Genomic DNA, 13,324 nt, shown 5'->3' on the forward strand with positions numbered 1-13,324 from the left:
TAATGACACCTCAACTGGAATGGTCTGTTTATAGTGTTACTGATTGAGGGCTTCCTTAAATTCTTGCCGAAACCTAAACAAAATGTGTTTCTTCACTTATCCACGCCCAGTGGAAAGGATTTAATCCAGTGTGTATGGGATTCTATTGTATTGAAATTTGAAACATACTTGCTTGTTTTTTTTTCTCTTGCGTATACTCAAATGTCAGACTCTCACCATGACTAGAGTAATCTTAGTTGCTGAGTGAGATTTTTCATTGTATACACATAAAATGTCTCACTTGTGCAGTTTCTTACTTGATTTACCAATTACCAGCTGTCTTTTATTGCAGCGCAAGCTGGTCTAAGAAAACTTCACACATCTGTGAACAATATGTATCAAGGAGAAATGTTTCTGCCTGCTGTCAGGAAATGTTTCTGCCTTGATGGTCTCTCTTTAAGTCTAGAAAAGCACTATATCCCATGGTCACTGGAAATCATTATTTATTCACATCTGCTCTTGTGTCTAATAATGGAGGTGTATGTCAGTGACGCTAGCTGTAATAATTCTCGTGTTTTCTGAGTATTTTTTCAGGTTGGATTTAGATGATTTTGCACCTGCTGCCAGTCACCAGAATATTCTTAGTGAGAAAGTGATTGGAATTCTTTTCTTCATTTGTGGCAGCTTTATTCTTCTGGTTGTTAACGGCTGTGAAAAAGGAAATACTATATGTGTTGGTATCGGTTTAGATTATAAGAAAAATCTATCCTTTACATCACTGTGATAACAACCTTAGAATATCCGTCAATAAACATTGCTGGTATGACACAAAGCTTTGGTAAGATTCCTTTGGTTTTACCCTTTTTCTCTCAGTCAACACTGAAGGAATTTTAAGTCCAGGAAAGTTCGCTCTTGGCCACATGTCTTCCTCTCTAGTGCAACTTTGCAAAGCATGATTTGTGTATAATTTGGCCCGAGGATATCAGAATGAGTCATGTTTCTAGAATGAGATATTTGTTAGCAAGTAATGTTTCCTGTTGTGATGCTGACTTCAGTATGGAGACTGCTGCTTCATTTCACCATCTTTGGTTCCAGACTCAATTCTGAACCATGAGTTCTGTTTGGACTAACCGTGTTCCTTGTAGATTTGACTGGTTTATGCTCTCAGACTGCACCTGTAAGGTTTCCCCTCATCTCCCCATCCCTTGTGCATCAGCTCACTCCTCTAAACTGGTTGCCCTTTGTTTATACATTACTGACCCCACACACCTGACGCATTTCCTCTGTGAATGGGGTATTTATTTAGATTGCAGTCTGGAGGGCCTGATACCTTTCAAAAGCACAACCATCTGCTTCTCATTTACCGCTCAAGGCTCAAGGGCTAAAATACTAGTTTGCATTGGAGGAGACGTGAACGTGAGATCCACAACAACAACAGCCTTGGTTTTATCTCCGGCCAACTGTTGAATCATCATGAAATACCTCTGCTGTGATAATTCTATTTAACTGGGGTTAATGTTGTCTTAGCACCACTTAAACCAATTGTGAACTTTCTTAATTCCCCCCTAAACGATTGGAAGACCCTCGCTTTAGCAGACCCCTCGAACTGCACTGATCTGCCCAATTGAGGCTTTTACCAATTGCCTGCTTAAGATGGCAGACTTTTTTGCAGCAGAAGGTAAATGTAAGCCCTTGCTCAGGCCAAAGCATCCTTTAGTGCTCCTGGAGTTAGAGCCAGGGAGATTATCATGTCAGAAGTAATCCGACTCGCCCCACAAGCAAAACTATGGAGGAGGAGGAGCAACAGTTGAGGGGGGGAGGCATGCAGAGGAATCAGAAGAAGCTCTGTGCTCCACTTACAGTAACCACGCTCTCCCTCCTCACCCTAACCCATCTTCTCCACCCGTAGAGTTCCTGTGTCTGGACCTGAAGTGAAGGCCTGCTGCTAGAAAGAGGGTAAGGAGATGTGCATTATCCTGCCATCAGTGCTGTTCCACAGAATATGGTTCCATAACAGATGCGATAAAAGTTAGGATATCTGTAAGATCTGTTTATTACATGCCTGTGTACCTCAGTTCTGCTCTGCTCTTTTGTTTTAGGTTCAGGTTTCTGCACAAGTGGACTTCGAGTTCTGTATGGAGAACCATGCTGGAAGAAGTTTTCTGAAGTGAATCCAATGCCAAGTCAAGGACTTCTCTAAACATCTCACTCTCCTCTTTTTGAATGGATTACGCTGAGTGCCATGAAGCACATGCTGGCATTCAAAAGAATGTTGATTTTGATCTTTGCAACCTAAAGAAGTTCTATGGAAGTGCAAATATGATACAAGAATAAAACCCTCTGGACCTGAATCAAGTCAGGACACCTCCCCTACTTGCAGACACAGAGAGCTGTGATGATTTTCAGGGGAACAAGCATGAGTCCTGCCCTCACTCCTCGCCTGTGATGATGATGGACTTACCCAGCCAGCACTTGCCTGTGGAGGTCAGCTGAAGACGATACCACGCAGCTAAGTCTGGATTAGCCGGCCGAACGGTAAGAACACCGCATCTTCTTTTGTTAGTTTAAGCCGGCAGCTTATGAAGAAGGTGTTAGGTGCTGCTGACAGAGATGCCTCACCAAGTGCTTGAGTGGCAGAAAACACACGTTGGATTATCTGTATCAACAAGTGGCCCTTACTGGAACCACATGGCAATAGTTCACTGCTGCCTGTCACGAAATGTTTGCAGAGCGGTTACCACTGATTACTGAAGAACATGCCATTATGTTGGAAGAATAACAAGAAAAAGACATTATAATTATAATTTCTTGCACAATTTGAACAACCTCTCACCACATAGACAAGTTTATTTTGTCAGTGAGAAACATTTTCTTTCTTGTCGTATGTCCAACATGGTGGTTTGTCTCATTCTCATGCATAATTGCTCTCCAAATATTCACTGGTTTTCCACTACAAAATATTCGTCCAAGACTTAGACATCTTATGAAATAGAAAGCTAATTATTGTCTACTGCATCCCTCATTTCAAGGATTGCATTTTTTATTTTATTTTACAGAGCTGCAATTTAAATAATTAATAAGCTCAGGATCACAATGTAACTGAGGGAATATGAGAGGAGCAAACCGTGATGATACTCACTGTAAGCATTTTACTGAAGTGATGATCCCCATTCCACTAAGCCCATATCATACGTAGAGATTATAGCTGCACCTCGAGAGGCTGCATAAAGGTTAAGCCTAAAGTCAATTGAGCCATTCAACTTTCATAACCTGCCAAAGCTGGTCATAACTGCAGGAAGCTGAAGGGGAGAGTGAACTGATGCACCTCTCTCCATTGTCCCATCAGCTTTTTTTGTCATATACATGAAAAGATCTACATTGCGTGTCATAGTAGTCTGAAGAAAGTGTAGGATAATTGTGGTGTAAAATCTCATCATATTTCAGATGTTTGTACCTGCTTGTGCTTGCTCTTGTGGGTCATATTTGAAAGTGGTATTCAGCGTGTGCCAGATGGCCGTCAAACTTTTGTAACAGAAACATCAACATGTTTAACATGGGTTTAGAGGCGATGCTATTGTGCTAAAAGAGGATCTGGCACAGAGAGATTAGCCAGAATAGCAGCTCATAGACCCATCTTTAGAAAGTAGCTGAGACAACATCAGTCTTGCTCACACAAAAAAATGAGGAGACAAGGATATTTCTCTGCCAAGCCTCATGTAGCCTTTCTCTGTCAGGTTATAGGGCTATTTAAAAGCAATGTCAGAACTATACTTTGACTCAACTCTTCCAATAATACAAATGAACAGGCATATCTGGACAGGTGTCAAATGTGCATATTTAAATGTATTTACCCCTCACACCTCATTAATGCCACCCAAACTGCAAAAGGTTTGAGTTGTGGCATTCCGTGCTAAGCTGTAGGGTCACTGGATTAATCTGTATGTAATCCATTGGGCATGATAGTAGGCCTTCCAAAATAAAATGAAAGCTTTTTTAAGCTACTTACCAACACCCAGTAGATTAAAAGCATACAAGAATCATGTTTAGAATTTGTAGAATGTGTGTAAATATGATCGCTATGTTGCTGGCATTAGCCGCAGTTGTTTTCCCCTTTTTTTCTCAATAATGAACAGCAGCTTTCTCACTAACAAGGAACAGGCTTGTTTTAATTATCCTATGGTTACTGAGTGACAGAGCTTGAGCCAGCCAATGTGGCTGCCCAGCAAAATTACAGCGCAGTCTAACCTAAGCCTTTTTCAGTTGCATTAGAACCAAGGCTGGATTTAGAACAGCCAATCCTGGCTCAGGACATCCACTTTATTTTACAGTCTTTTGGCCCACCCTGGTGCCAACACAACATATCTAACTCACCAAGCTTGTCACTTGTCCTCTCCAGTATTCTTTCATTTTGAAGGCAGGCCAGGTTTTAGAGGAAGAAACGTCTGTTGGCAGTCTTTCACGGTGGACCCTGCATGCTGGCCTTTCCCCCTGAGTTAGAGGTGTCTGATGGATTAGCACAGACACATAGACACACACGGCAAGGCCTGTGCCCCGCCACCAACGCTGCAACCAGGTGTTAACCCACGTGACTGCAGATAAAGCCGGCAGGCATTAGTGCTAATCCCGCCCTGATCTTTGGAATATGTCCCTATTACCTCTCCAAGCACTCTCTAGCTGTCCCCAGGCCTCCTGATGCTCACTTAAGAGGGAAAAGACAAGACAAGGCCTCTCTAGGACTCCATAAAGCACGTTGTTTCCTTGCAACAACACAGTAGGTGCCTTTCCCACTGTTTGTTATGCTACTGTTATCTTTTCCGTTCAGGTATTTATGGGGTGTGTTCAAAGTAACGCAAAGACAGCCAGTCACATGGGTGGAGCAGAGCTGAAACACACAGCGTGGTAATAATGTTCTGTACGCAGAGGCCTCGGGTTGTTCAGTGGCAAATACACAATACTTAGACCTGTGGGCATTTCTAGATATCAAGAAGCAGCGGGATTATGTAAACTGGATTATCTAGTGTTATGAGATGGTGCTGCTGGGAACGTGTACATCATGGAAGTGGAGTGGGCGTCCAACCAACGACAGAAGTTCGAACATTGTCTCAATTTCTAGACAAACCTGCGTCATATGATTTGGGAAAAATGACACTGTACAAGTGCTGTACGTGTGTGTTTGTGGTATGTATGAGTCACAGTGGAAGACTAAGTGAAACACAACAGGCTGTATTTAGGAAATATATAGTAACAAATTCTATGGAATAGCGACACATAAAAGTTGGTATCTGCTTTTTTCCAGCACAAAGAAGCTCTTCATTCACGCCTTTCTGTGATCTCCTCTTGTCACATTGGTCAAGATCCAGGCAAGCTGACAAGAAAGCCCCCCTGTCTGCTGGCTTCATTCAAAAGTGTTGACCACAGACGCCCCTTATCCCCATTTTGACAGATCTCTAGTTCATCTTCCATAGGCTGTGGCATTCTGTTGAGTGTTCCCTGCTGGCACGGGAGGGAGGGGAGTGCACGAGTGCCATGCTGCTGTAATTACATTACCGCCAGCTTAGCAGCACCACAGCCACTGACCCAATTATTCCTTGAAAACATCTATTTTATTGTCTCATTTGAAATAATGCCATCTTTGACTCACTACAAGATCTTGGTTGATGGTTGAGGCTCAGGCTCCAACTGTACAACTGATGCATGCGTTGGAGAATACATAATGCCTCAGAAATGGCTTCGACAGACTTAGGAATTCTTGGCTAAACAGTTCACTTTCATGGTTTGCCTCAAACATGTTAATGAGCTTCTGGGACTGTTTTCTCTCTTCAGGTGACATATGGCTGACAGCAAACATACATACCTCATATTTACTCCCACTCTCTAAAAACACAAAGTTGTAATGAAGACGTCCATGCCTGCAAACTCTTTTCTCTGTGTGGATAGATGATTTTCTCTATTTGTTTTGGGCCTCACATATTCGACTGGCCTTCATCTCTACACACAAGAGCATGCATAGACACATTCGCCCATGATGCTCTGTGAGGGCCTGACATGTTGTGGATCTGTGAGAGCTGGTTTTGTTGTCTTTGCGACTCATCTGCGCTTTTATGTCTCAGTTTGAGGATGGGTTTTCCTTCTGCTGCAGAGTCCTCTGGGTTTCCACTATATCCTCTGCGTTGTTGCTTTTCTCTGTTTTCTTGAAGACAGCAGCATTTGTCCTTTCAGAAAGTGAACTCTTTATTAATGTCTCTCCGCTGCTCTCCTAAGAAAACACCAGTGCCTCCTCTCCCTATCAATATCTGTATATTTATGTCTATAGCAGCGGAGGCCATTGGTAGATATTAAATTTCTGTGCTGATTAATCAGCCGTGACCATCTGAACAAGCTGCAGAATGCTCACTGGCACTTTTATTGGCACCAATTGACTGCAGATGTGACTAATGTGTTTCTGAGTGGAGCAATTTTGACAATTAAGGTGTCTTCGGGGATATGAGATCAGTGTTTGATGACCAAGCTTTGTCCAGTGTCAGACAGTGATACATTGGCAGACTCATCTTTACTTTACGAGGTAATTGTTTTATCAAGATGAGATACAGCAAACAGGTTGAGGACACTGATGTATCTCTGCTGTGGAATAGCTAATTCCAAGGATGAGTAATTGTCCCAAACTGACCTATTAATAGCATAAGAAAACAATGATCTCATTCTTAACTGTTTATCATAACAAACTAGCCCTTTTGAAATGGAGAATTTATCATATTTAGAGCAGGACCAGAAAAGATTTCTGGTGTCAGGAGTTGGTGACGAACCAACAGAAACAAAATGAAAGTTTCCATTGCGGCTACTATATATCATGTCTGGTGATTGAATATAACAGTGAGAAATAAACTTGAGACATATAGCCAGGCAGCATATAACGTTCTGCAGGAGCAGTTCCACGTTTGATTGTGGAATGAGGTTGTTAGCTGAAATGTTTGACTTTCAAATGAATACCATTCTACCCCTTCATTGTGTGGAGGCTGCCTACCACGTCAAACCCATATGGAATTATGAGTGATGAGTCAAGCCTTGACTGATAGGACTGGTTATACCTGTTTATATGCTGTTTACACCACTGCAGCTCATGTGTGCAACCTCTTTGTATTTTCTCTCTGCGGTGTCCATAACACTCAGATGCAGAGGAGTACTTTCTGAATCTGTCTGTAGTTCTTCTTTTTTTGTTCTACTTACTCAACGGCAAAAAAGTTGAACCGCACAAGAAAACTTATTTTTACCAGTTTGTTACAATTTTTTTTTTTTTTTTTTACAAACTCTCTTGTTTAATGCAATCTACAGGAGCTACCCACTCATAGTGAACACTAACAGAAAATATTCAATAAACCAGACAGAAATATGCGTCATTTTGTCTCATTGTAAACAATCCAGCAGCCTGTATATGTATACTACAGAATCCAATCTGGCAAAACACTTTGTACTGCTGGTCTGGATTTGCTGTTAGTCACTGCCAGTATACCGTTTCCGGCTCTGGGGAGATGTTTTGCTCATTGGTGACATGATATGAAAAATGCAAAGAAGTGAGCTTGTAAAACGTCTTAAATACCAGTAGCTTCACAATAAGGAGGAAGAAAACATAAGAGATATGTCTTCCAAACTGAGTTTTGTGGCTGCTGTAGTGCCATAGCTGTTAAAAAGGAGGAGCTGTCTAAGATAAAGGGACGCACAAGTACATATGCTCAGTGAGATCTCAACTACATTGCATTGCAATAGGTGTGGTTTATAAGATTCATGTGGAGGAAGGAATGCATTTCCTCTTTTGAAAAGGATATTTCCAGAATATAAGTTTCTCATCAGAAATCATGACAAGGAGCGTATATTCTCATTCACATGTGCTTTTTGTAAAATAGACAAAGTTTTTTAACAGGTTTCAAGCAGTGAGGAGTTGTAAAGCTCTTCTAGCTTGCCTTTGTTTCAAATAAGAAATTGCAGTCGTGTTTTCGTCCTCAGGCTGCAGCGATACTTTATACACACACTGCATTCTCAGGTGTCAGCAAGTGAAGAGCTAGTTGTGCTCCTGGACCATGAACCCACTTAGAGTGAAAATGAGCTGACAGCAAAATCAGAAAAAGTAAACGGATGGTAAAATAAAAGCCCTGTTAGAAAAACGCCAGTTGAGAGAAATGGATTTGTGGAAAGGTCACAGAAATGTGATGGTATAAAAGATAAGAATTATGGCATTGTTCTGTCTATGCTTTAATGTGACAACTTGAAAAGATGGTTTACACAATTGAAGGAGAGACTGTTTAAACATGTCTGATGTTGTACACTCTGCTTCTCTCTCGATAGAGTTTCAATGCTCCTCCACATTCTAAGATGAAGTTATGGAAAGGTGCTACTTTTGCCTTCATGCTCTGTGGTGCAGCCCTGTCCACCATCCTTGTTAGAAACATGGCCACTGTCGGACAGTTCAAACTTAAGACAAAATATCCACACACACCTTCATCCTCATCAAGACCATCTTCATCATTAGAATCAACGTCCAGAACCTCATCGTCATCATCATCATCATCATCATCATCCTCAGCAGAACCCAGAGTGTCACCCCAGCAGATGGGTGGTCTTCATCGGAGAATCCGCTCAGCAGACGAAATGAACTCCGTCCTCTCAGAGTGTAAGAAAAAATGTTATTTTCTTTGTTACACGTCTGCTTTGAGATAAGGTGTTGTGTGAAAGGGTTGCCAGGGTTCAGACAGAACACTTAGTACCTGACTCTGTTGTTTATAGAACAGGTTTTAGTGTCTTAGGATAACCTGGAGTCAATTAGCACTTCATAGTTCATTGGCTCTCCATAGAACCACAAGAAGTTCCAGGGGAAAATGATAAATCACATTTTCTTTTCTTTTTACTCGGCCTCATTGACGGCCATTCATCAACAAAATTGGTTCCATGGAATTATAACACTTTTTTTATGCTTGTAATGATAAGAGCAGTTTGTAGCTGTCGTGACATCAGATAACACAGTTCTGTCTTTGCTCCTGACTTTTATTATCCTGCCAGCTACAGTATGCTATCACTGTGAACCATCTGTTCTGTTGACATTTCTGATTGTTGAAAATGTTTGCCACAAAATTACACAGAAAGCAGATAATCCCTTCCTCTGTCACCTGTCAATAATGTTTTACCTCCTCGCTGTCAGTTTCTATGATGTTCCAGAGCTTCACAGAAGGCGAGCTTCAGCATGTGATCGGAACCTTGCTAGACAGGAAGAAAGGGAAGAGCCGACGCCTGGCTGAGAACCAGGCCCGAAGGACTAAAAGAGCCCGCAGACAAAAACCCTGCACTCTGAGGGAGCTGGAGCTGACAGTGAGTGAACTGGGTCTCGGTTATGAGAGCGATGAGACAGTACTGTTGCGTTACTGCAGTGGTAAATGCACAGCCCACCGGCATAACTATGACATCACAATGGAGCACATGATGCGGACGGGCTTCAAGAAGAAGGGCCGCAAGGACAAAGTTATCAATGGGCCCTGCTGCCGACCGACTGCTTTCGAAAAGGACTTTTCCTTTCTGGACAACAACAGCCGCTATCACACAATACAGAATGTGTCAGCAAAGAATTGTGGGTGCGTATGACCCAGAGAAATGGACTTATCACTTGTTTATGCTGCTCTCAGCCCCTGTTGGAAGAGTCAAACGTGGATGCTGTTGAAAGACAAACTATGGAATATCATCTCAAAGGGAGGAGAGGCTCTTCATGGCTGCTCCACAGCAGCCTTTTTTGACAGATTGATACTTCGGCATGTGTCACCTCAAGTTGGGACCAAATCACATGGATAGCAAGTGTTGTGTTGAGATGTTGGGTAAAAAGACAGAAAATGACTGTTGATACCAAAAAATTTTTATCTTTTCTATCTGTGTAGTAACACTGTAAACTGTGGTGTAACAACAACGTAGAAACATTATGTTTGCATATTATATATGAGTAGTAATACATGCTATAGACTCATGATGATGAGTCATGGTGGACTAGATCTTTGCTGTTACTGCGTGTCCCATGGGTGTTAACTTCAGTAACTTCAAATCTTGTAGTTTAAAGGGTTGTAATGACCAAAGCCACTTTTCAGGGAGAAATGTGCTGAAAAATACATTTTGAAGACGGTAATATAACACAAATAACATAAACGCAATGTACCGATGTTCACTTTAAGTTCTGCATAGGACAGTTTGACCTATTGACCTGACTATAATGTCTCGTGATCAGCTGTCTGCAGAAAGTATATTGACTTAAAGGTGTGTTGAACTGTTGTTATCACAGACCATGACTTTGTGACCTATTTCCCTGCTTGTATGCATTACTGTTACTGATTGCAGTGTTATTACACAGGTGAAAGAACAAGTGTTATTGATATGGTTTTGACAATGAAAGAAAATAATTTTCTAGAGCTCCAGGTTTGATACCCATCTTTAATAAGTGTGTTTTGCAGTGTATATGTTGTGTAAATTAATGATGAAGACCAACTTCAAAACCTAAAACTACACTCTCACTTTAGCAATAGAAAACTACCAAAATGTCCCCCATCTGCTCTGCATAGAATAGCTCTCTTTTTTTCTACTTTCCCCAAATAACCCTGTGTATAACGTGTAATTACCCATAATCCTCTGGAATTATTTATCCTCAATAATTGCCAAAACACACCAAGTCAAACCAATACACAAGATGAATTCACAAAGTCACATTCATAAACATCTCACATCTCGAGTTCTAGGTGATATAACCTGTTTAATTCTTGTCTCTGGATGTAATTTGTTGAAGTTTACACTTACACAGGTTTTTAGCTAATCTGAGACTCAATTGTAAAAGAGAAGAATGATTTAAATGAAAAGTAGTGGCAAGTGTTTTTGTGTCTATTTTTTTCCCAGTGACATAAAACTGAAGCAGATGTTGGGATTTGAAGTTGTGTTGCACCTATCCATAAAACCATGTAACATTTTCTAATCTAACACCCACAGTACAGCCTTTTACTAGCCCTACAAATGCCTCCTTGTTGTATTGCCTAGTAGACTTTTAGAAGAAAATAAGCTGTAGAAATGAATCACAAAGCATCTTCTTCACCTTCAACGATCTTTATTTGGTCTGAATCCATTTGCAGCTGCCTGAAGTACAACAAATTACGTTTTTGTTGTTGTTTTTTTTCCTGAGGTGGTGAATGTGGGATGCAGATGCGGTGCATCTTTATTGTAGATTATATTGTATTTATTTGGGAAATAAATTATGTTTTTTGCATATTTATTTAGATTACTACACAGAAACAGGACGGCTTATTATCATTAAGCAACTGTGCCAAAAAATGTTTTATCTAACATCTTATATTGACTGCTGAATAAACATAATTTCAGAGGTATGGGTGTTCATCATTTATCCCAAGCCATGTGGGGGTTTCAGATATTCTGTATTCAGATTGTATTCAAAATAAATAAAACAATAAACTCTAATATTGCAAGATGTTGTCAATAATGATGTAAATTACAATAAGATGATGATCCCTGTGGTGAAAGTCAAAAGGAGGATAAGCTGATCTTCAGATTACTATAAATACACCATTGTCATGCTAATATATTATTGTGTGAGATTCACTATCTAATGTCAGCTGTTAAGTGGCAGCTTAGCCGCCACTATGCTGAACACCACAAGCTGTGCTTGTTTTGAGCCAATTCCACATACATTGTCCTGCTACCAGCAGTAGTCACTGGAGCTCAAACATGCAGTCATCCAAGACATAAAGTAGTTTACAGCAACTGTACAATTTATTTAATTTTGAAAAACCTTTGCTAAAGAACTGGAGTGTCTGGCTGTTTTAAGAAACTTCAGTAGGAAGTGGCTGGGAGTGGGGTTGAGGCAGAGTATCACAGACTAAATATCAAATAACACCAATGTTCTCTTTTCCCTGAAACTCCATAATTCTTTTTGAACCTTCTGTCTTTTGGACATGTTGGGAGGTAGTCTTCAATAAATACTCGTTGCCAGATGCATAAATGTATCTCTTTTACACAAGAACACTGCATCTCAAGAAGTTGAAATTTCCAAAGTTGAACATAAACAACAACAATAGGCAGAAAGGTTTTATGAGGCCTTCAACATGGTGAAATGATTTGTTGAATTTCTCAACCCATAAAGGACCATTGCATTCTTACAGGAAAAACTCTTAAACAGAAGGGTCATCCATGACTGATGCAAACTTGGAAAGTGGGCTTTGAAAGTGGACAGTGGACATCAGAGAAGCACACTGTTCTAATCATACTGCAACAGTTACGCAACGATCTGCTATACAGATGATCTCATTGCGACTTTGCATTTTCTTACAGGATACAGCAGATACTTAGACTGGACTGTGGCACTGTGTCAGTGAATGTTCCTGAGGAGTGTTGAGCACAGTAGACAGACATGGCACAGGATCCCCAGATCAACTGTTTCTGGGTACAGATGGAAATGCAAATGCAAGAACCTCCAAAGTTCAGTAGTGACTTCTTCAATTACGAATATTTGGACTTTCCTCAAAACCAGCATTTGTTCTAAGCACTGTTTGTTCTCCTGGCTCATGCGCATTTGCACTGTAGACAGTCTGTGTGTTCATAAATTTAGGCCGACATGCAGGACATCCATAAAGTGATCCAAAATTTCAGTTGCATCTACCCTTGTGGACTTGTGAATGTGTGAAGCATGAACTGAGGGACAGACACATTCATGTCAGGACTTAGAAACAAATGTTCAAGCCAAATCTAAACTACAAACAAAGCAAGTTTAAAATCTGTTTCAATTCTTATTTTCATTAAGTCATTGTGATTCTTTGAGTGGAAGAAACCCTGAGCTGCATCGTCTCTAGAATGACTGTTGCTGGCAAACACCAGGAGCTTCTGTGATGTTTAATTGGAATTACTCTTTACCTGAAGAATACTGCATGTGGATCTTTTTTCTTGAATTTAGTGACACTGTCTTGGTCTCTAATGATGGACACTGCCCTCTCTAAAATCTCTCAGCTGCCAGCAAAATAACATCTTCTTCTTTCTCAGTACCCTTCTGTTAAGAAATAATGACCTCTCTCTTCTCCCACTACTTTAAGAACACAGAACTGTCTCATATTGACCCGATGGTGATATAGCTGTGGACTGTGTAAGAATGAGTAACGGAACATTGTAGCTCTTTTTTCGTTTTAATAAAATGTCAGATTTAATTTTAATGAATTGTGAATGAACTAAAATGTGTTTGTAAATGTTTCTAAGAGTAAACATATTTGAATAACTTCAGAATAATTATTGTTGTCCTGAATTTTTATTTTAGAGAATGTAATGATATCTG

At 40.5% G+C, this 13,324-nt stretch overlaps 1 protein-coding gene across 2 annotated transcripts; it reads left to right on the plus strand.

Moving 5' to 3' along the window:
- Positions 1–1,792: 1,792 nt before the first annotated feature.
- LOC111575500 (neurturin) lies at positions 1,793–11,463 on the plus strand. 2 transcript variants are annotated; one of them, XM_023280672.3, is made up of 4 exons: positions 1,793–1,935; positions 2,079–2,514; positions 8,317–8,641; positions 9,167–11,463. In XM_023280672.3, the coding sequence occupies exons 3-4, from the start codon at positions 8,344–8,346 to the stop codon at positions 9,601–9,603; spliced, it is 735 nt and encodes a 244-aa protein (XP_023136440.1). In that variant the 5' UTR covers positions 1,793–1,935; positions 2,079–2,514; positions 8,317–8,343; the 3' UTR covers positions 9,604–11,463. The 2 variants fall into 2 exon arrangements, with proteins under 2 accessions (XP_023136440.1, XP_035808874.1); XM_035952981.2 differs by lacking the exons at positions 1,793–1,935; positions 2,079–2,514 and adding an exon at positions 2,533–4,750.
- The last annotated feature ends 1,861 nt before the right edge of the window (positions 11,464–13,324 follow it).

This window comes from Amphiprion ocellaris, chromosome 10 (genome assembly GCF_022539595.1).
Source record: "Amphiprion ocellaris isolate individual 3 ecotype Okinawa chromosome 10, ASM2253959v1, whole genome shotgun sequence".
Classification (NCBI taxonomy): Eukaryota; Metazoa; Chordata; class Actinopteri; family Pomacentridae; genus Amphiprion; species Amphiprion ocellaris.

Excerpts from the sequence above, each read along its gene's own strand:
- LOC111575500 (XM_023280672.3), top strand. The coding sequence starts at position 8,344 with ATGAAGTTATGGAAAGGTGCTACTTTTGCCTTCATGCTCTGTGGTGCA. Across the intron at positions 8,642-9,166 it reads GAACTCCGTCCTCTCAGAGT|TTTCTATGATGTTCCAGAGC; the intron begins GTAAGAAAAAAT and ends CCTCGCTGTCAG.